This window comes from Toxorhynchites rutilus, chromosome 2 (genome assembly GCF_029784135.1).
Source record: "Toxorhynchites rutilus septentrionalis strain SRP chromosome 2, ASM2978413v1, whole genome shotgun sequence".
In the NCBI taxonomy this organism is placed as follows: domain Eukaryota; kingdom Metazoa; phylum Arthropoda; class Insecta; order Diptera; family Culicidae; genus Toxorhynchites; species Toxorhynchites rutilus.
Window position 1 is genome coordinate 217,691,526 of NC_073745.1, and position 21,914 is coordinate 217,713,439.

Here is a 21,914-nt window from a genome sequence, read left to right on the forward strand (position 1 = left end):
CCCCTGGGAATTGAAAAATACATTCATGCGAAAGAGTTTATTTTAATGTTTTCTATCCATATAACACTGCAACCAAATACATTTGGTTTTGTTATTTTTCAATCAATCGCAATTAACAGGAAAGCTTCTGAATATTTTTTCCCCATCAGTGGAAATTTTCGTATCCAATATTGGATGCATAACATGAAAAACGGAAAATGTTTCACATCGCGAAAATCAAGTCATTTTCGAGCGATTATTTGCTTTCTACTCATATAATGCTGCGACCAAATACATTTCGTTTTGGATTTTTTCAATCAAGTGCGATCAACGTAAGACCACGTCTTTCGGCAATTTATTAGAGGTGCAATGAATCTTTAGGAATTCCCGCTCTACGCGCACTGGCAAACAATGTTTACTCAACAATTTCTCAAACGAGAAATGGGTGTTGTGTGAAAGGATTAGCGAACGCGAAAACGACAAACGGGAGAAAGATACGTTTGGAGGTTGAAGGAAATTGGCAGAAAACTTCTTCATTCTATCATTCAAATAATGTGATTCATACAACATCGTTTTGCCAGAAAGAGATTATTAATGTTCAAAGGAGGAATCGAGTCCTCCGAGGAAATTACCCAGCGCAAATTAGAGTCGACTATCGATTGCGGCATTCGTACACAAATAATTTTATAATGCAGTTTCACCAAAGTGATTTCTTCGGATATATTCACTACATCATGTCATGTATTTCATATTGTTCATTAAGAAATCCATATCCATGGCACCTATCGGTAACGAATTATTATCGAAACCACGATTTTCGCTAAATGCTCCTTTCAGTTCGGCCTGTAAAAAACTTTTCTGTACTCTAATCCATCAAATTTGGAGCCCTGAAAAGGGCTGTTGATTATATGCTAAGCTAATATAGCACGCTCTCCTCGGATACGATGGGCCAGCTGGATGTCCTTGGGCATGATGTGACGCGTTTTGCATGGATAGCACACAAATTGGTATCTTCGAATAAGCCTCCTGCAGCGTCATAGCCGCGGAACTTTGGAAGCGCAAGTCGGTTTTGAAGTCCTGAGCAATTCCACGATCCAAATGCTGCAAAGGTAGCTTCGGATCAGCAATTCGGTCGACTTCTGATAGCGATGAATTTCACGCAAAGTTCCCGGTCGATAGCGATGTGGCTTCTCCACCTATCCTGCTACTGGTGCGCTTATCCGAGCTGACTTCGTGTGCCTTACCACCGAATGACTAACGAGCTGTCTGCGAAAGACTAACGAGTGACGACTCGTTTGTTTGGGACCAAGCAGATAGCAGGTTAGTCTTTCAGTGGTAAGGCACACGAAAGCAGCTCGAATAAGCGCACCAGCCGCAGGATAGGTGAAGAAACCACATCGCTATCGACCGGGAACTTTGCGTGAAATTCATCGCTATCGGAAGTCGACCGAATTGCTGATCCGCAAGCTACCTTTGCAGCATTTGGATCGTGGAATTGCTCAGGACTTCAAAACCGACTTGCGCTTCCAAAGTTCCGCGGCTATGACGCTGCAGGAGGCTTATTCGAAAATACAAATTTGTGTGCTATCCACGTAAAACGCGTCACATCATGCCCAAGGACATTCAGCTGGCCCGTCGAATCCAAGGAGAGGGTGCTATATTAGCTTAGCATATAATCAACGGCCCTTTTCAAGGCTCCAAATTTGATGGATTAGAGTTCAGAAAAGTTTTTTGCAGGCCAAACTGAAACGAGAATTTTCGTTTGGATGCCATACAGCATCGAGAAAATTCCGGAAAGATCTAATCGTTGCTGAAAAATAATCTGCCAGTTCTCTGGGAATTGAAGAATACATCCATGCGAAAGAGTTTATTTTAATGTTTTCTAATTATATGGCGAACACAGCGACCAAATACATTTGATTTCGTAATTTTTCAATCAAGTGTAATTAGCTGGAAAGCTTCTGAAGATTATTTTTTCCCATCAGTAGGATATTTTCGTATCCAATAATGGATGCATAACATGAAAAACGGAAAATGTTTCGTATCGCGAAAATTATATAATTTTCAATCGATTATTGCTCAGTCGCCGAAATTTTCATACTCAGAGAGTTCATTCTCCTCTAGTTTGCCTTCCAAATTGACATCGTAAACCACACCTTCTCTCGATTCTATCACGCACGAAAAGCATACTGAAATGATATTCTGGTGGTGAAACCCATTAATTTTTCGTGAGGCGTCGTGCACAAATCACGTAACGCGATAAGGGGGGAGGGGTTAGATGTTGCGTTACTTTCTGTTTATTAGAGATAGGAAATTGCGTTACGAAAGGGGGGGGGAGGTTCACAATCCGGATTTTTGCGTTACGTAATTTGTGCACGACGCCTGAGGACATCGACAAGACAACATCGTTACTGAACGAGCTGAACGGCGAGGGATCGAGATATTCATTACCTGGCTTGACCTGACCTGAAATGCAATCAGTTTGTTTTAACTGTGAGGGAGCGCAGAAAAGCCGATCGATCAGAAGGAGAAGAGAAGGTGACCAAGAGAGTATCAGCATCGAAATACGGTTCCTCGGGAAGACATAGAAGCAGCCGCCACACACACACACATACACGCGCGCAACTCTTTTCGTTTGCTGGTTATCGAGAGGAAACCTGGAAAGAAATGATCGTTGCTGAAAAATAATCTGCCAGTTCCCCTTGGAATTGAAAATTAGATTCAAACGAGTTTATTTTAATGTTTTCTATCTATATAATACTGCGACCACATACATTTTGTTTTGTGATTTGTCAATCAAGTGCAGTTAGCAGGAAAGCTTCTGAAGATTATTCTTCAGAACAAGGTTTTTTGTATTCAATATTGGATGCATAAAACCTTGAGCCTCCAACGTAACGCTCTCGTTTTTGAAGTCACCCAAATATTTATTTATTCATTCATTCAGGATGGATTCAGATTCAACTGCAAACAAATGATCTCTAAATCAACGATAGTCCTACGTCACCCTTGCGGTTATACCATAGATATAGCCCACTTCCTGTTTTTTTTCCAGTCAAGCAGTTGAATTCTTAATCATACTGTTTTTAAATATTATTCAGTTTTGTCCAGTTTTGAAATGTTTAAAAAAATCATTTTAGATAAATCAAGGCCAATCTTCCAGAAAAAAAAAACGATTTTAAAGGATCAACTTTTCTTCCAATTTTTTTAAAGCACTCTTTCAGTTTACTGAAAAATCTCATTGGCAACCCTGGCAGTTGCCATTCGGTCACTATTTGGAAGACTAATGAATCATGTCTGAAGTATGCGTTTCATCTTCTTCTTAGTTTGCTCGCGGAGACTTTGGATTATACGATTCATTCGTCTTCAACAGGTCAATTGTATTTTGTCGAAGAGGTCGACTTTTTTCACAAACGTAGTCAAATGACGTAGTCAAAGTCCTGTATTATGTCGAGTTCGAGCATTTTTGATATGATGACAAATCAGAAAAAAACAATGCTAACGGATATGGAGGACGCATTACAGGAACATAAGGGTTGTTCTGCTTTGCTAATTAGGCAGAAGAGAGAGTAAAGAGAGTACAGAAAATATGACATATGATACGGAACCAGTCTTTTTCGACTGTTGTTTCGGTCGAACCAAAAAAGTAGACCTTTTTTATCGATGCGGGTGTAATGGACATGTAGTGGGGGGATATGGACAGGTCAATAATATACGAAGCGTAAAAGTTTATCGCTCGCGAGAGGAATAATTTCGCTCTCTCTTAGTGTTTAAATAGAACTAGAAGTAACTAATAGAAGTAACTAAAATAGAACAAACAGAGAGAGCAATATAAAAAAAGAGTTCAATATTATTCCCTTCACTTGCCATCCTGCATTGGGTGGGATTATGGATGTAACTGTCCATTTCAAGCCCACCAGTGCAATTATTTAAATAATTTCAATCTATCACTTGCGAATGAATTTACTTATCCGTACATACCGAATATCGCTTCTCTGTCAACTCACAAACCGAAGTATAACCATCAGAGAATTCAATTTTGCAACAGCCAAAACAGCTTTTGCCAGTTTTCTCCTTTTCTCGAGTGTAGTCAGTCCAAGTAACTGACAGCGAGCTTCGTAAGGCGATAGATTCTGCGGATTATTCCAAGGTAACTTTCTAAGGACGTACCGAATGAATTTACGTTGAATGGCTTCTATTCGATTCGTCCAGTTGCTGTGGTACGGTGTCCACACGATTGAAGCATTTTCCAAATGAGAACGAACGTGCGCGCAATATAAAGAGCGAAGGCAATGCGGATTATCAAACTCTCTCGCAATCTTGAACATAAATCCAAGTTGTCTATTCGCTTTGTCGATTACGGTAGACTGGTGGTTTCGAAATGTCAATCTGGAATCAATCGGGACGCCTAAATCCTTGACGCACTCCACACGCTCAAGCTTTTGATCATTGATACGATAGTCAAAATGGAAGATCTCCAGGGGAACTCCAGTTTCATTCACGAAAACATTCGACAACGAAGAACCTACTTTGACTTGCAGTATTCTATCCTTGAGGTACGATTCCAACCAGCGGCAGAGGCTACTAGAAAATTCGAGTTTAGCAAACTTCTTCAAGGCGATGTCGTGGTTAATCCTATCAAAAGCTGATTTCAGATCAGTGTAAATAGCATCAACTTGGTTACCAGTATTGTCAATGCAAAACGTGATGAACTCCATCAGATTTGTATCAACAGACCTGCCTTGTACGAACCCATGTTGTTCTTGAGCAATGTAACTCCTGCAGCTGAAGCGAATTACTTCACTCACAATTATTTCCAGCAGCTTAGAGCCAGCGCACAGCGAAGTGATGCCTCTGTAGTTACTTACAGACCGCTTTTCACCTTTTTTGAAAACTAGGAACATGTATGATTTTTTCCATTCTGCAGGAAATTTGGCTTGTTCCATTGAAAGTCTGAAGATCTTCTGGAGTGGCGTTGATAGACCGTCGGGTCCAGTATACGAAGACTTAAGCTTGCGCGCCGCTCTAAAAAGCATTTCTTCAGATACAAAGAAGCAATCAACATCGGCAAGATCAGCAGGAACAGTATCGAGAAATTCATTGGATGGATTTTCCGGACCAGCTTTGCCGAAAGCTGACGCAAAATGCTGCACAAACAATTGACATTTCGTTTCGTTCGTCGAGGCTGTAGAGGTTCCGAGTGACATAGTCAGGGGTAAACCATGTTCCTTGTGCTTTGATTTTACAAACGACCAAAACATCCTTGGATTGCGACGCAATTGCTCCTGGGTTCTCCTCACATAACCAGCATATCTTTGGCGACTGTATGCACGGTAAGCAGAACATGCTTCCTTGAATTGAGTCTTCGAATACATACACAGTTGAACATAGTTGATTCTTTCGTCCAACCATGTCACAACTAGCACTATGACATCGTATTCCGCTTCCAAACAAGCCAAAAAAAAGTCATCAATTTTGGATTTCAGACCACGAACGTTCTGGTAGTAGAAGCGGATCGGAGAGCACGAATCATTGTCAGACGTTGAACGCGCCTCGCTAGAGCCATCGATGCCATTCACGACTCCATCGCTGCCATTAACAGGGTTGACGACCCGCTGGTCTATGGCTGTTGGCTGAGGAGATCTGTGAATGGTGAATGAATCAGGAAGCGTATTGGTCGAAGTGGATGTGTTCTTGCCTGGAAAAGCAGGCTTGTCATATGATGGTTTAAATATTCTAGGACAGCATGTACGAGGGTCACTATTTATATTTCGGGAATAGGAACAAAAACAAATAGTTAAGCTGCGAATGTATTTTTATTGTTTTTCAAAGTACTCGCCACGATGATCGATACACTTTTGCATGCGCTTAAACCAATTTCCAAAGCATTTATTCCAATCGACACGAGCCTTTTTTTTTAGCGATTGTCAAATTATGTGGGATCCAACGTGAACATAATTTTCGCACAACTAAGTGTGCATGTAAAATCGCATATATGCTGGTGGAACTAATGCTTAGGGATGCCTCAATCTCACAATAGGTTACATGACGATCTTGCTTAATCATTTCGTGCACAGCATCGATGTTTTCTGGCACTACAGTCGATTTTGGACGACCTTCACGAAACTCGTCGGACAGCGAACTACGACCACGATTGAATTCACTATACCAGCGATACACAGTGGTTTTTGATGGAGCTTCATCGCCAAAAGTCAAATTAAGTTGATTGACGCACTCTTGTTGTGATAATCCACGTCGAAAGTCGTAAAAAATCATCGCACGAAAATGTTCACGATTCAGTTCCATTTTTTTGCCGAGACCAAACTTTCAACTAAATATAAAATAAACAAATAGCGTCCGTATGACAAAATGTTCTGAGTACGTATATCGTCAAAAATGTCAAACTTTACGATGGAACCGTCAGAAGGACTCACATGACATCAGTGTTGCCAATTCCCGAAATATAAATAGTGACCCTCGTAGAAGGGTCTCCCATCAACAGAAATTTGAAATTCATAATGCAACTATACAAATCAACCACCTGTCCATCATACCCCCACTGTCCGACTTACCCTAAGTGTCGGAAGTGTATCCCACTCAGACGGACCTGATGTTTCACCCGACGGATGATGTTAGATGATGGACAGTCTGCTGAGACGATAGAGTTACAACAAAATCACGTATCAGGGCTACTAAAAATTTTACTAAAGAGTTGATTATAAAATTTCGTTGCTTCCTAAGTTAATATCGAAAATGACAATTGAATTGAACCCTTTTTTGACGTAGGATTACGTCTTTCGGGAACATATCGGGGTACAAATTGAAAATCGAAAATCGAGCACATCGTGAAAATTGTCCAATTTCAAACGCTTATTGCTCAGTCATTTCATGATGGATTGATGAATTTTTTGCGTCAATCGATTTCGGCACTCCATAACATTTTTTTATATTGAAGAAAATTATATATGTCATGAAAATAACTATCTAACAATTAAAAAATCTCAACTCCTATCCTAACCCGAATACCCACTTCTGATTGGTCGAAATTGACGACACTTGCGGCGGGTCCCTAACAGAGACTCCAAAAAGTAGCTGCCTGCGGGGAATTGACATTGCAAATACATAAAAGTAGGGGGAACTTTAGTTCCTACTGAAATGTGTTCCCTAACAGAGACATCCAAACCAAGGTGGCCGAGGGAAATCGGTATTGCAAATATATGCGAGTCAGGGGAATTTTTATATTACAAGTAAGGTGAGTGATACGAATAATTATAGCAAAAAAAATTTGAATTTGAAACTTTAATTTTGGTTGCTTCGTGAAATTTCATATCAATAACCGATCGTGTATTATGAAAAATTTAGCACAAGTGTAAGTGAAATATTGTATATGGTAACAGTTGTGTTTAAAATGACTTGATATATGAAACAATTTATTTAAATTTTGGTAAATGAAAACCAAGGTGTGTTCCCGCTCGAGAACGGGTTGTTTAGTTTAAGCTGTCTGTTTTGTTGTGTTCATTTTTACCCAAGGAAAGTTTATACGGCGAGAAAAGTTGGAAAAGGGAAGAAATATTAGAAGAAGTGATTTTTCATATACTCTACATATAGTATTAGTTGTTGTTAGTCCAATTAAAATTCGCATTGGGTTAAATAAAAACACAGAAAGTAGAAATTATAAAAGAAAATTACCTTTTCCATTTAAATATGTTTTCTCTACATTAAAGTAACATGTTTTTACTGATGAGATAAATTGATCTGTTTTGGTGAATATCTTATATTACATTGATGAGTATTTGTTTTGTTTCATCCATATATAACACAGAAGGCATCTCGTCGAGGATCACAGAGGGCAGATTTCATCAAATCTCGTTCCACTTCGGTATATTTTATCTGATACGCACCATCCAACGACTGTTTACCATCCTTCTGTCACCATCACTCAGTAAGCACTGGTGGAGTGAACAAACAATACCTAACAACCAAACAAAACGTTCCTTTTCAGAGCCACCATATCATTATCAAAGAGTTTAACGATGTAATTCTTCAAACATATCCAAAATCAGCATGCAACAGATAGCCTAACGGAATCCTACGTCAACTATGCGGTCGTGTCTCGGACACAACCCTTCTGTGACTTTTTTAATACAGGGTGGGCCATTTAAAGTGGAAGGATTTGTTTTTGCAATAGCAAAGTAAAGAAGTGGAATTTTAAAATATTTTTTTTGAAATTCATTTATTTTGGTCCAAGAAGATTTGTTCTAACTAATTTTTGATTATGATAGCTCGTAAATGACCGCCTCTGGCCTTGACCGCAAAATGTGCCCTTTTTTCGGCTTTTTCCATCACTTTGCCCAATGTTTCGGCCGATATGGCAGCAATTTCTTGTCGGATATTGTCTTTCAGCGCAGCCAGGGTCCTTGGTTTACCAGTGTATACCTTAGATTTTAAATATCCCCATAAAAAAAGTCAGGAGGCGTCAAATCAGGTGATCTCGGTGGCCAGTCATAATCGCCGTTTTTCGATATTAATCTTCCGGGGAACATTTCGCGCAATAATTTGGTCGTGGCAGCCACTGTATGGCATGTAGCGCCGTCCTGTTGGAACCAGTAATTGTCCAATTCATTTTCACGAACAAATGGCAATAAAAAATCGGTTATCATTGTCCGATAACGCTCCCGCAACACTGGCTCGAACTGCATCAATATTCTCGTCGAAACGTCTTGGTCGTTGTCTGGACAGATGACTGGCATTACCAACACTACCAGACGATATAAATTTGGCATATAATCGACGTATAGTGTTGTCTCCAGGCGATGTTTTAACTTTATTTTTATTTTTCCACGCACGTTTAGTTAACACAATTGAGTTATTTTGAATGTACAGCTGAACAATTTCAGCGCGTTTTTAGGTGTGTATTGTTAAAATTGTACTGAAATGACGCTTCCAACGCGGTATGACATTTGTTAATCTGACATCTCTGTTAAAAGTTATGGGGTTGCCAGATGCTTCCACTTTAAATGGCCCACCCTGTACAATTTACGATTGGCCCTGAAACCGACCCACCACTGAAGTCTTTATTATGTAGCTCGCAGAAGTTAATGAAATGGTATTTCATCTTTTCATTACTCTCAAATGACCTATTAACGTCATAACGTCTCACTGGAAGAATGTATCACTTCATTTACTATTCCCCATCATCCAATGTTTGACTGGAACGTATTTTCCGCTCGAAGCGGACAATCGAATCCAGTGTTTATAATTCCGCCGCTGTCAGTTGACCGATGCTTCCTGCTGGAGACTTACGCTAGCGATAATAGTAAAAAATAATAACTTTTACTAACGCGTGATCCAGTGGCACCGCCATATGTGCCAGCTTATTAGTCAGAGTATTTTTTTGCAGTGATATCGCGCAACAAGTGGGCAGCAGTCCTCTGGAATATCCACGCAAACGCAAAAACTAATCACTCCAGAATGAAAGATAAACAGTGGTGACTCTCGAACGGCGGGGATTTGACAAACACGACTTATGGAGTGTAGAGCGAGAGAAAGATCATAATTTATCACTCAGATGGATTGCGTCATTCGTGATAAAGACCACTGTGCATAATGAAACAGTCAAACCGATCGGATAGAGTCGCGAATTCAATATAGTCTATAGTTGCTCTCAATAAGTTTGGGTTTACCCGTTGAAGACGGGTCTGTGATGAGAAGTTAATAATTAAATCTGGAAAACAATGAGAGTAACAATTTTTCAGTTGATAACGGTTAAGATAACGTTCGCGTTTTTGAGCAACGGTGAGCTGCCATGTGAATTTCTAGATTCCATCAATATCAGCAACGGCACTCGACATCCAGATGGCAGCATAGTGTTCGATGACATTCGGTACGAATCATCCAATTATGCATGGATTGATTATGATCTCACGGAGAACGGTACCGTCATCGATGTTCCAGCCTACGCACGTGGATGTGTTTGTCAGGTGAAAAGTTGTGTGTGGTTATGCTGTACCAAGGATTTCATTCAGTATGGTGAACCATATCCAACCTGTTTTGGATTCAACGAATCAGCGGAGCTTCCTGTGAAAATGGACTCAGGATTGGACCACGTTGAGGTTGTAGATTTGATGGCCCAACGAGGTATATTCAAAGCTTTACGCAGTGAGCAGTGCGATGATCTGACCAACGCACATTCCGACGAGTGGAACATGGACAAAGTAAGTAACGACGAGTTTGAAATATTGTTCATGTTTAAAATTTTAGTTTGCGTTTCTAGAATGGGCACGTGAATTCTCTGCACTCGGTAAAAATACGACAGCATGAATATTGCCTTCTGCAGCCCGCGGAATCAAGTGAGGAAACCGAATTGTATTACTGTCCCCAAACTGTGATGAATGGGGGAGACAAAAACATCAGTCTATCATATTCATCAATTATTGGTATGTAAACGCACTTTTTTTTTTCATCAATGCAACAATAGAGTTTCATTTAGTGATTTTTTATAGCAGCATCTAACGTGAGCATGCGTTTCGATTTATTATTGTAGCTATTACACAATTATTTATCTAAATATTGCTGCAATATGAACCAAAAATTTGTTTAAGAATAGGTGTGAATGCAATTCGTAATAATATTACTGATTTTTGAATCGCTCGAACCTGCTCTCTTTTATTTCCCAACCAATTTTCGAATTTCATCTTAGAAAATGACTTTTTGACGACGCAGAAAATTATAATTTGGCACGAATACGAACTCGTTTTTGACATAGGACCATGAATTTATTTGATTTAATTCACTTGTTCATCAGCTCGGATATTATTGTAGAATGCACGACATATTAGTATCAATTCTTTAATAGACATGCTCTCTTTCGTTGTTGATCCAAGATTTATCCTTACTACCGCAAGAACAATATACATACTGGCCATATGTTGCTACGTGCAACGATTCGTTGATGCTGACCTTGATGTGAAAGATTTTGAAGACTTTCTGAAGAAGCCTGAGGATGTTTGCGTTGGTATCGATGCAGAAAAAGTTGAAAAAGGATTGTATGCAGCTAGGAAGTGGATCTTTGAATCGATTTGTCGTGACTTCTATATTGAACTGGTGAAACATAGTTGCAGCCTTGATAAACCCTCAAAATTTCGTCAAGCTACCAAACCTTAATGATTTGATGCTGCAGTTCCCTCAATTAGTTGAAACAGGTAATAGAAAAGGCTTGGGTTACAAATTTAGGCTACTCAAGTCGAATATAAATAATAATTTCATGGGAAAAAAATTGAGTGACTCGGATATAACTTGGTCCCAGCTGTTGGATATCAAAAGGCGTGATGGGAAATTTTTGTATGCATTGCTAAGGTCGTTTGTAAGAGATTTTTTGCGGCTCCCCAAAGCTTATGCCTTACGAATAAATGAACTGAAAAAAAAGACTTTCATCAGCAAGTGTTGAGCGAATATTTTTGCTTTACAGTTTACAGTTGCTTTGATCTGCTGCAAAAACATTCCAATTTGAGATGGGGTTCTTACCTATCGTTCAAATTGTCAAATTACCCCAACTTGCATGTATTTGCAATGCCAATTTCCCCAGCCACCTTGGTTTTGATTGCTGTGTTGAGGAAACCGTAAATCGGGCCAATCAATACGGGGCAGTTAGGGTGGGGTTTGCTCTAACTTTTATATTAAAAATTTCACATGCAAACTGTCTTTAGAAGACTTTTATAGCTTACTAGGACAAACATTTTGCGATGCAAAACCTGTCAATATCGCAATTCTACTCTAAGTTATTGATATTTCTTCCTTAAAAATACGCTCTCTTCATTCGTTTGTCATTCCTTTTGGGGCAAACACCAAAAATGTTTGTTGATGGCATTTAAAAAAGCATACTTGACTCTATATAATGTGGGATTTTAAAAATTTGTTTTTTTTTTTGTATTTGAGTAAACTAAAATTGAAATTATGAGTTTTTGGGTGAAATAACTCTTAGTAGTATTAAGATATTCACAAGTTCTGCATAGCAAAATGTTGGTCATGATGAGCTCTAAAAGTTGTCCCGAGACAATTTTGATGTAGAGGTTGAAATATAAAAGTTAGAGCAAAAAACCCGTTTTTCCATTGTGAGCCTAACGCAACTTAGATAGAATACAACTTTATGGTAGACTTCATTCTCTGGACAAAAACTGTCTTCAACAAAGTTGTTACAAATGATAAAGCGTTCATTTCGATGTAGTCTAGAATAGGGCGACCAAAATTTTCGATGAAATAAAAAATCTAACTTTCTTATCTTCATAGATAGAGGCAAATATAGTTAGACAATATTGTAGCCTCAATTATTTTAAGCAGCTTTGTAGGACAGAGTTTTATTCTATATCTTGAAATATCCGATACAGCGCATTTTATTCTAAGCTTCATCAGGGTGATCATGAAAGAACGGGGTTTTTGCTCTAGTTTTTATATTTCAAATCCTACATCAAAATTGTATTACAACAACTTTTAGAGCTTATTAAGACAAATATTTTGCGATGCAGAACTTGTCAATATCTTAATCCTACTTAAAGTTATCGATACTTTTTCACCCAAAAACTAATGATTTAGATTTTAGTTTACACAAATAAAAAAAATTACATAGTTTTAGAGATCCCATATTGTATAGAGTATGTTCTTTCAAATGCCGCCAAAGAACATTTTTTATGTTGCCCCAAAAAGAATGAGAAATAAACGAAGAGAATGTATTTTTTGAGAAGAAATATCAATAACTTTGAGTAGAGTTACGATATTAGCAAGCTCTGCATCTCAAAATGATTGTCTTAGTAAGCTCTAAAAGTCTTCTGAATACAGTTTGCATATAAAATGTGCAATATAAAAGTTAGAGCAAAAAACGTTTTTTTTTATGATGACATTAACGCAACTTTGAAAAAAGGCGCTATATCGGTTATATCAAGAGATAAAAAAAAATTTGTTCTGCAAATTTGCTTAAAATAACCTAGGCTAAAATATTGTCGAACCATATTTACCTCTATCTATGAAGATAAGAAAGTTAGATTTTTTATTTCATCGAAAATTTTGGTAACCCTATTTTAGACAACATCGAAATGAACGCTTTATCATATGTAACAACTTTGTTGAAGACAGTTTTCATCTAGAGAATCACCGTCGAGCTCTAGGTGCTAATTTATTTTTAAATGCACTTCCTGAACCATTGTGCATTGACTCCAGAATAAATTTCATTGTGAAAAAACAGGAAGTGGGTTATATCTATGGTATAACCGCAAGGGTGACGTAGGACTATCGTTGATTTAGAGATCATTTGTTTGAAGTTGAATCTAAATCCATTCTGAATGAATGAATAAATGAATATTTGGGGGACTTCGAAAACGAGAGCGTTACGTTGGAGGCTCAAGGTTTTATGCATCCAATATTGGTACAAAAAACCTTGTTCTGAAGAATAATCTTGATTGACTTGATTGACAAATCACAAAACTAAATGTATGTGGTCGCAGTATTATATGGATAGAAAACATTAAAATAAACTCGCTTGAGTGTAAATTCCAATTCCAAGGGGAACTGGCAGATTATTTTTCAGCAACGATCACTTCTTTTCAGGTTTCTTCTCGATAACCAGCAAACGAAAAAGTTGCGCGCGCGCGTGTGTGTGTGTGTGTGTGTGTGTGTGTGTGTGTGTGTGGCGGCCGCTTCGATGTCTTCCCGGGGAACCGTTTTTCGATGCTGATCTCTCTTGGTCACCTTTTCTTCTCCTTCTGATCGATCGGCTTTTCTGCGCTCCCTCACAGTCAAAACAAACTGATTGCATTTCAGGTCAGGTCAGGTCAGGCCAGGTAATGAATTCCTCGATCCCTCGCCGTCCAGCTCGTCCAGCACGTTCAGCTCGTTCAGTAACGATGTTGTCTTGTCGATGTCCTCACGAAAAATGAATTGGTTTCACCACCAGAATATCGCTTGAGTATGCTTTTCGTGCGTGATTGAATCGAGAGAAGGTGTAGTTTACGATGGCAAATTGGAAGGCAAACTCGAGGGGAATGAACACTCTGAGTATGAAAATTTCAGCGACTGAGTAATAATCGATTGAAAATTATATAATTTTCGCGATACGAAACATTTTCCGTTGCACGCAAATCTTATTTTTCATTAGATAAACAATTGGATAACTGTAAAATGTTAAGCGTTATCTAAACGCCCTAATTTCCTCGTTTTGATTGGCCCGATTTACGGTTTCCCCAACACAGCCATCATAACCAAGCAGCCTTGAGGAAATCGGCATTGCAAACACATGAAAGTATGGGGATTTTTGTTCTCATCGAAATATGTTCCCTAACACAGACTTCAAAACCAACCAGTGTTGAAGAAATCGGCATTGCAAACACATGAAAGTTGGGGGTATTTTTGTTCCGACTGAAATGTGTTTCCCTAACACAGACTTTAAATCCAGGGAGCGTGGGGAAATCGGTTTTACAAATAAATGCAAACTGCGAGTACTTTTGTACTCGCTTGCCTTTGAGCAGATTAGAATATGTTTCCTTCACACGGTCTAAACTTAGGAACCTGGAAATATCTAGCAGACATTAGAAGCGAATGAACTGAAAAGTTTAAAACCTCTCTAATTCATCATCAGTCAGTCAGCAGTCATTAAAGGCGAATGCACTTTCAAGTTTAAAGGCTCTATAATATAAAAAGTATAAGTTGAAGTTTTCGATTTATACAAGCAGGGGGTACTTTCCTCACCCGCAGGTTTTTTGACTTGGGACTACATCTAACCGGAGTATATGGGGGGTAAAATGAAATCCTAAACACAGAACATGCAGGAAAAAATGAAAGATTCCGAGTGCTTATAACTCGAACATTTCTTACTGGATCGGAAAGATGTTTGCATCAATTGATAGGGAATATTTCTACGCATCTATTTCAATTAATAAAATTTAATTTTTCATTAGATAAACAATTGAATAACTGTAAAATGTTAAGCGTTATCTAAACGCTCTAACTACCTCGTTTTGATTGGCCCGATTTACGGTTTCCCCAACACAGCCATCATAACCAAGCAGCCTTGAGGAAATCAGCATTGCAAATACATGTAAGTCGGGGGCATTTGTGTTCCGACTGAAATGTGTTTCCCTAACACAGACTTCAAATTCATGGAGCGTGAGGAAATTGGCGTTGCAAATCCATGCAAGTCGGAGGTATTTTTGTTCCTACCGAAATGTGTTTCCCCAACACAGACTTCAGAACCAAGGTGTCTGAATAAATCGGCTTTGCAAATAAATGCAAACTGCGAGTATTTTTGTACTGGCTTGAAGACACTAGAGGCGAATGAACTTTCAAGTTTAAACCCTCTATCGTATAAAAAGTAGAAGTTAAAGTTGTTAATTCAAGCAAGCCGGGGGTACTTCTGCACCCGCATGTCTTTTTTGCACTCCGAAAAGTGTTCCTAACACGGATTACAAAAGTGGGTACGAACACAACGCTTTGGCTCGGTTATTCAAGATTGCATTGAAGGATATGCCTTCATATCTTCTGCTCACTGATTTTTTACGTATACCATTGGATTATTAGGTAAAAAGTTGATAACCATTTGCTGCGATAACGCCAATTGATTAAACAGTATGCGTTCGACGTACATGTCAAAATCGAAACTGAGTGCTTGAAGTTCATCAAATCAAGCAAATAAAATAATCGTTTGATAATTATTTTGTTCACATATTTTTTTTCTAGGCATCATACCAAACATAGAAGGACTGTCATTAAATTTACCTGTAACGAAGAACATAATCCATCACAATGCATGAATTGACATTTATTTACATGGCATTTATTCAATCTCTTTACTCACAAAGCAAATATATTAAATTCGATTGAATTCGGTAATTGTTTAATTCAATCAAAAATTTAATCAATACAAACAAATGATTGCTAAGCTAGTCCCACGTCAAGTGTGCGGTTATATCATAGTTATAACCCACCCATTTTTTTTCTTTCCATTCTTTTCTAATTTTCAAGACATTTATGCTTATATTTTTCATTTTCAGAAAAAAATAAAGGAGGTTGTGTTCAAGACACGACCGCATTGTTGACGTAGAACCACGCTGTTGTTTAATTGAAGTCGCTTGTTTATAACTGTGGATATTATTTTATAATGCTACGAAAATTTTGAAATAACCATTCTACCAGTTGGGTCGCCTTGAAATGTTTTTTTTTATTGTAGAATCATTTGACGATAATTGTTTGATGGCTCATTCTTGTACTCGCAGAACAATACATGCTCGAGATAAGCACAGCTGTCATCCTTAGTGGAGAAAGTTTTTCTACTGGCAAGCGAAACCAAATCACATACAAAATTCCAGAAAACTGACTTTCCTACTGACTAATAAATGAAATAAACTCTATCTGTTAATCTCAACAACCTAGAGTAGCACTGCTTCATTATGATCAAGATTAGCGCAAATGCAATCCTAGTTGAAAGCAGTTTTGCGACTACCACGCAAGCCCAAATAAATTAATAACTTAATATAACTTATTGAATAACTTGGTATTCCCCAATATTTTGTTTTGTGCACAACCTTAACACCTGTTTCACCATAGCGTCAGTTCAATGCATTGATGCAATGTCAAAGGCACCAACGAAACTTTTATGATGACAGAAAATAAACAATGTTAACTGCTTGAAAAAAGGACTCAGCAGAGATTCATTACTAATAGCCCAGCGCAAATATTTCCCTCCCGCTATCTCCCCTCCTTGTTATGCAAATTATGCAGCCGTGATGATAAATATTATCATCACGGCTGCATAATTTGCATCATCAAACAATCGTCCATCATAGCATTAAAAAATAGACAGGGCCAATGCAAACGAGAACAGATACCAATTGGGTTTCAGCGTAGCGAGATGTACTATTATTTACATACGGGTTATGGAGCACGCACGTACGCACACAAATATCCATATATCGATGGCTTGAAGCAACTAAATACACACACACTTATCTCCGTATTGCGCTCTTCTCAACAAAAGCCCTTTCTGTTGATATTAGCAGTGTAGATTAGCTTAGCTGTAATACTTTGTGGAGAGAGTTTTCCTAACGTCATGCGAAACCTACATTTATTTTCTTGGTGAGCTGACGATAGCCTAGCTTGATGATTCCCCACATAATTGTATAGCTCAGAACCTTAATGCAATGGCGTTAGTTCGATGCAATTATTGCAATGCCAGAGACATCAGCGAGTGAGTAACTTGGTCGCGTCCACAGCACAATCCGAAACAAAGACATGTGATGACGCAAAACAAGGAAGAACAAGCGATATTCATTGCTTCGAATACAGAACAAGACTGAAAGTTTGCCTTCTTTCCTTGCTTGTTGAATTAGAGAGACTTTAAACTTCTTCAGTTCATTTGTCTCTAAGCTTCAAAAAGGCTCTAGGAAAACTTTACCCATCATATTACTCCTCCACTCACATTGCCTTGAGAAAGGCATTCGATCCCTCGCCGTCCAGCTCGCCCAGCAACGATGTTGTCCAGTCGGTGTGCTCACGAAGAATGAGTTTGCATCAGCGAGATCAATTGTTTATACTCTAGGGAAATATTCCCCTTCGTTATTCTTCTTTCTTTTGTTCACGGAGACTTTACATCTTACAGTTTCCCTTTTGTTGCTCGTCGATAAGTAGCTCGTTATTGACAGCTCTGTTCGTAAAAGCACAACAAATGTATCAGGAAATGGGAATGCTTCCAATTTTCATCAATTTAAACCATATACAGACAATGGGATTGTAATGTATAGCATATCAAACAAATCTTATGGAATTTCCGATTCGTTTGGTATGTAAATCGCCAAGATCCGTTCGCGGAAAAAATAGTTATCAACGTTAACTTTATTTCATAAAAACGTGACCTATTTTCTTAATGAAAGACGTAGTTCCACGTCAAAAAATCTTCCGAAGCCCTTGTTCATTTTTTTTCTGTTAGCTTCAAACTCCCTGTAGACTGCAGATTATTTTCACATTATAAAAACATTTGATGAAATTGCATGAAATTTTAGTGGACACCATTTGTATATTCAGTTACACAATGTTCATCGCTTAGAAAATGCAATTAGAAACGTTACTGATCAAACAGGAACGTTCACAAGCGACCGTTTTTCAACGGTTCCAATCAAACAATTCAGTTCGACATGTCAGCCCAGTTAACTTGTGGCAATCTATAACTGGGTTGCCCCTTCAGCCCAATTAGCGAACGAGTACCGTTCAATAAAATCGGTGCTCGCCTGGCCGAGTGATTAGCGTTACAAACTATCATGTCGAGATTTCGGGCTCGTTATGGGCGGGAAATCTTTCAGCAACGATTTTTTTCCGCCTTGCACTGTGGTCACGCGTATTCTGGAGCTGTCACTTGGAATATATTCAAGGCGTGTTATTTGGCATAGTACACTAAAAAAAAAAGTACACATAAAAATTACGTAGGTAATCTACGTTGGCACGACGAGACTCATCACAGAAAATCATTTTTGGTATTGTGTTCGATTATTTTATATTTCCGTACGTTTCAGCAAATTATGTACTTATTTGATACTTATGAATCATAAGTTATGATACATCAAATGTTCCGTTCAAAGGCGATACTTCCAATAAATATTTCGGTAGCGCCAGAAATCCCAGGCAAAATTTTAACCTCCTTCCAAATATAATAATTCGGTTTGTTCCAAAACTGGCAGAATAGTATCCGATGGCGTTTAACTTATTCACAAATCTGTCCACCCACACTGCACGTACACATACACTTCAGATGGAGCAAATGAGTTTCATTAGTTCACAACTGAGCAATTCAAACTATTGGCAGTTGAATCACGCACCGTACCGAAAAATAACTTCCACATCATAATAATCAGTTTTTTCCTCCCTGGGATACATTAATATTTATTACTATTTAATGAATGAATCGTGCAGTGTTTATCAATATTTTGGATCATATGGGTCGTGTATACCAGTTTCAAAATTCATTCACTAGGGCCTTTGTTCAATATATTGCAGTATAACATTTCAGTTGTGAGCACGTTGAGCCCCATGTCGGGACCTAGGAACCGACAATGAACATTTTGTTAGGAATGTGTTGATCACTGGGACAGACAGTTACAAAATGAAAAAAAAAGATATTTAATAATTGTTTTCGGATGTGTTAACCACTTTATTGTCTAATTTCTGACTATTTTCTCTCAATACAATTTTTTCAGTAGCTAATATTTCACTTCTGTTTTGGACTGAATCGAAAGCGCAGCAAGAACAGAGCAAGGCTCAACGCTAATATTAGATTGGAGTAAAAGTAATTCATTATTTTTGGGTGAAATTCAAAACTTGTTTCAATATGCTTCGGATTGTCCGATTTGGATCAAATATGCACCTTTCGTTGTAAAATTTGTTGCCATTCTAAAGGTAGCTTCATAATGTCTCTCTCATAGAAGTCTTGGTCCTTATTGGAGAAAAACTCTAGCAAAAGATTTTAAAAATCTTCTCTTGATCCCAATTTCTAATCACTCAGGAAGTTTTACAATGCGAAAAAAAGTTGGTAATCGCTTCGTGCCAGGTCTGGACTATATTGTGGATGCATTAATACATCACTATCAAAATAATCCCGGAGTGGCGTGCTCTTGCGTTATCCTGATGGATCACAGCACCTCTCCTGTTGACCAATTATGTACGTTTCTAGTTAACTACTAGCTTCAAAAAGTCCATGTTTTGACGATAATGGTCTAAATTAAGTGTATTGCACTAAAAAAGTGATTTTTTTCAATCATTGAAATTTATGAAAAATAAATGAAATAACAGAATTAAATTGCACGAATTTTACTGTTTCAGTATCGGCACAATGAACACCATTCACAATTTCAGCGGTCAACAATCCAAACGTGTGATTCAATCAGACATCGTCAATCTCCACATAACGGTATGAAAAATGACACTATTTCTATTTAATATTTCTCTTCTACTTTGCTTCTGCCTGTTAATGCAAGCTCTGAACTGAGCTTGAGCTTGAGCTTGGGTAGACGGTACAATTCGTAGTTGCTCTCCATGATTGAGAACACACAGAATGACGCTTGTGACTAGCAAATCATTCTCGTTGTGCAATTTTCGGTGATTCGAGCTTTAAATGGTCAATAACGACGCCGGCCACGTCCTTACAGTCACCAGGGGAAGAGAAGGAATGTTAGTATGATATTTGCCGCCCGAAGGCCAGAAGGGTCGCCTCTATTGCGTGGTTCCCTAGCGTTTATTATGGAAAGGATAGTTGTTAGTGGCAATGGTAAGGAAAAATAAGGATTCACAGGATTATTCGGCGAATTAAGATGAATTCTTTCCTATGAATTACTGTAATTTGATTCTAATTTTTTCTCAATTTTCACCCAATGATTACTACATAATATTTTGTAAGCCGTACGCAATACTGCATGCCCAAAATTACACAAATATCTCAAACAAAACAATGAAAAACTCGCAAGGCAAGCCAATGGTTGAATTTCTGTTTAAATGATGGCGATGAATATTTTATTACGATTGATAGTCATTTACCAAGAAAACTTGCGTTAGTATGCACTGGGCTGGATTTTTTCCTCTACACAATAACACAATTCCCATCAGAATATACAAGGAATTTTAACAAATTATAACCAGATAATCAATGCTTTGGGATTAAATATATGGCAAAAGATAAAATTGATTAGAATTGATTAGAAAGATAGAGAAAACTTAGTTGTGGGATATATTTGCTTGACAATTTAACTGCTTGTACAGCTATTATGTCTCGTGATAATAACACTCGAATAAAATTCGATTATATATCTTGCTGCTACCAAGCCTTTTACACACGATTCCGCTTTGATTATGAACGACTAACGCACACACTAACACTTATAGCTTTCATCAATCGGTGGAAGAAAAATAAACATGATGGAACATGAAAATGACCGAGTCAACCGGAAAGCGGTCCGGGTTCACATAAGGCGAAAATGCCTAATATAGATTTATCTCATAAACTTTGATCTTCTACTTTCAGTAGATTTCATTTCACTATCACTTCACTATCTGTTTTGCAAGCACACAGAAACGCGAATAAAAATTGCGTATTGCAAAGCAAGACGAACTGTACCAAAAAACCGAAGCACTTGGTTTTAAATCAGAAAACAATGAAAACTGTGAGAAATAACACAGAGCACAAACGCGTATGTCTGCAATCGCAACTCAATCCGAACTCTATCGCCTGTCAATGCAAGCTCTGAACTATGAAATTACTTCACTTACTTACTTACGCATGTATAGTATCTTGAATGTTTCAAAGAGGATCTAATGTTAAATAATAGGAGTCGATTTTTAGACCTAGTCGATCCTTAAAATTAGTGCTTTAGCCGGACTGAAGTGAAGTCAGAGCACCTAGGAACATCATTATAGCAGATACTCTCTAATTTGAGAAGAAAAGAAGGAGAAGAAAAAGAAGAAGAAGCCCCTTAACAAGTTCAAAAGAGCTGGATTCCATCCTCTCATACACTAACAAGAAAAACTTTCAGCGTTCTTTCAAAATATTCATTCATTCATTCATTCATGAGGAATTAATGGACCTTCAGGGTAAAATCTCTTCAAAACAACAACAGAACATCGTTGAGCATTGATTCAGATGCAGCTTCAAACAAATGATTACCATTCTAGCGGTAGTTCTACGTCCACCTTGCGGTTATATTACAGATATAACCAACTTCTTGTTTTTTTTAAATTTTGATAGATCCGTAGAGATATTTCCGGAATATTTCGCAAAAGCATTGCCAGCAGGAGACCGTTATCAAACCCAAATGCGAAAGATTTCAGCTGAACTAATTCCATTGTAACTTTATATCGGATATAGAATAAATGTTGAATGTTGTAAAACATTCGAAAAATTCAAAAAATATTTTATATTG

At 38.0% G+C, this 21,914-nt stretch overlaps 1 protein-coding gene across 2 annotated transcripts in view; it reads left to right on the forward strand.

Moving 5' to 3' along the window:
- Positions 1–9,245: 9,245 nt before the first annotated feature.
- The window catches only part of LOC129764650 (G-protein coupled receptor Mth2-like), a 44,067-nt gene continuing 31,398 nt past the window's right edge, over positions 9,246–21,914 (forward strand). The window contains exons 1-2 of one of the 2 annotated variants that reach the window (XM_055763936.1): positions 9,246–10,190; positions 10,250–10,412. In XM_055763936.1, coding sequence (XP_055619911.1) covers positions 9,711–10,190; positions 10,250–10,412 — 643 coding nt within the window. In that variant the 5' untranslated portion in view covers positions 9,246–9,710. The remainder of the gene's footprint in view (positions 10,191–10,249; positions 10,413–21,914) is intronic. The other variant, XM_055763934.1, reaches the window with a different exon arrangement.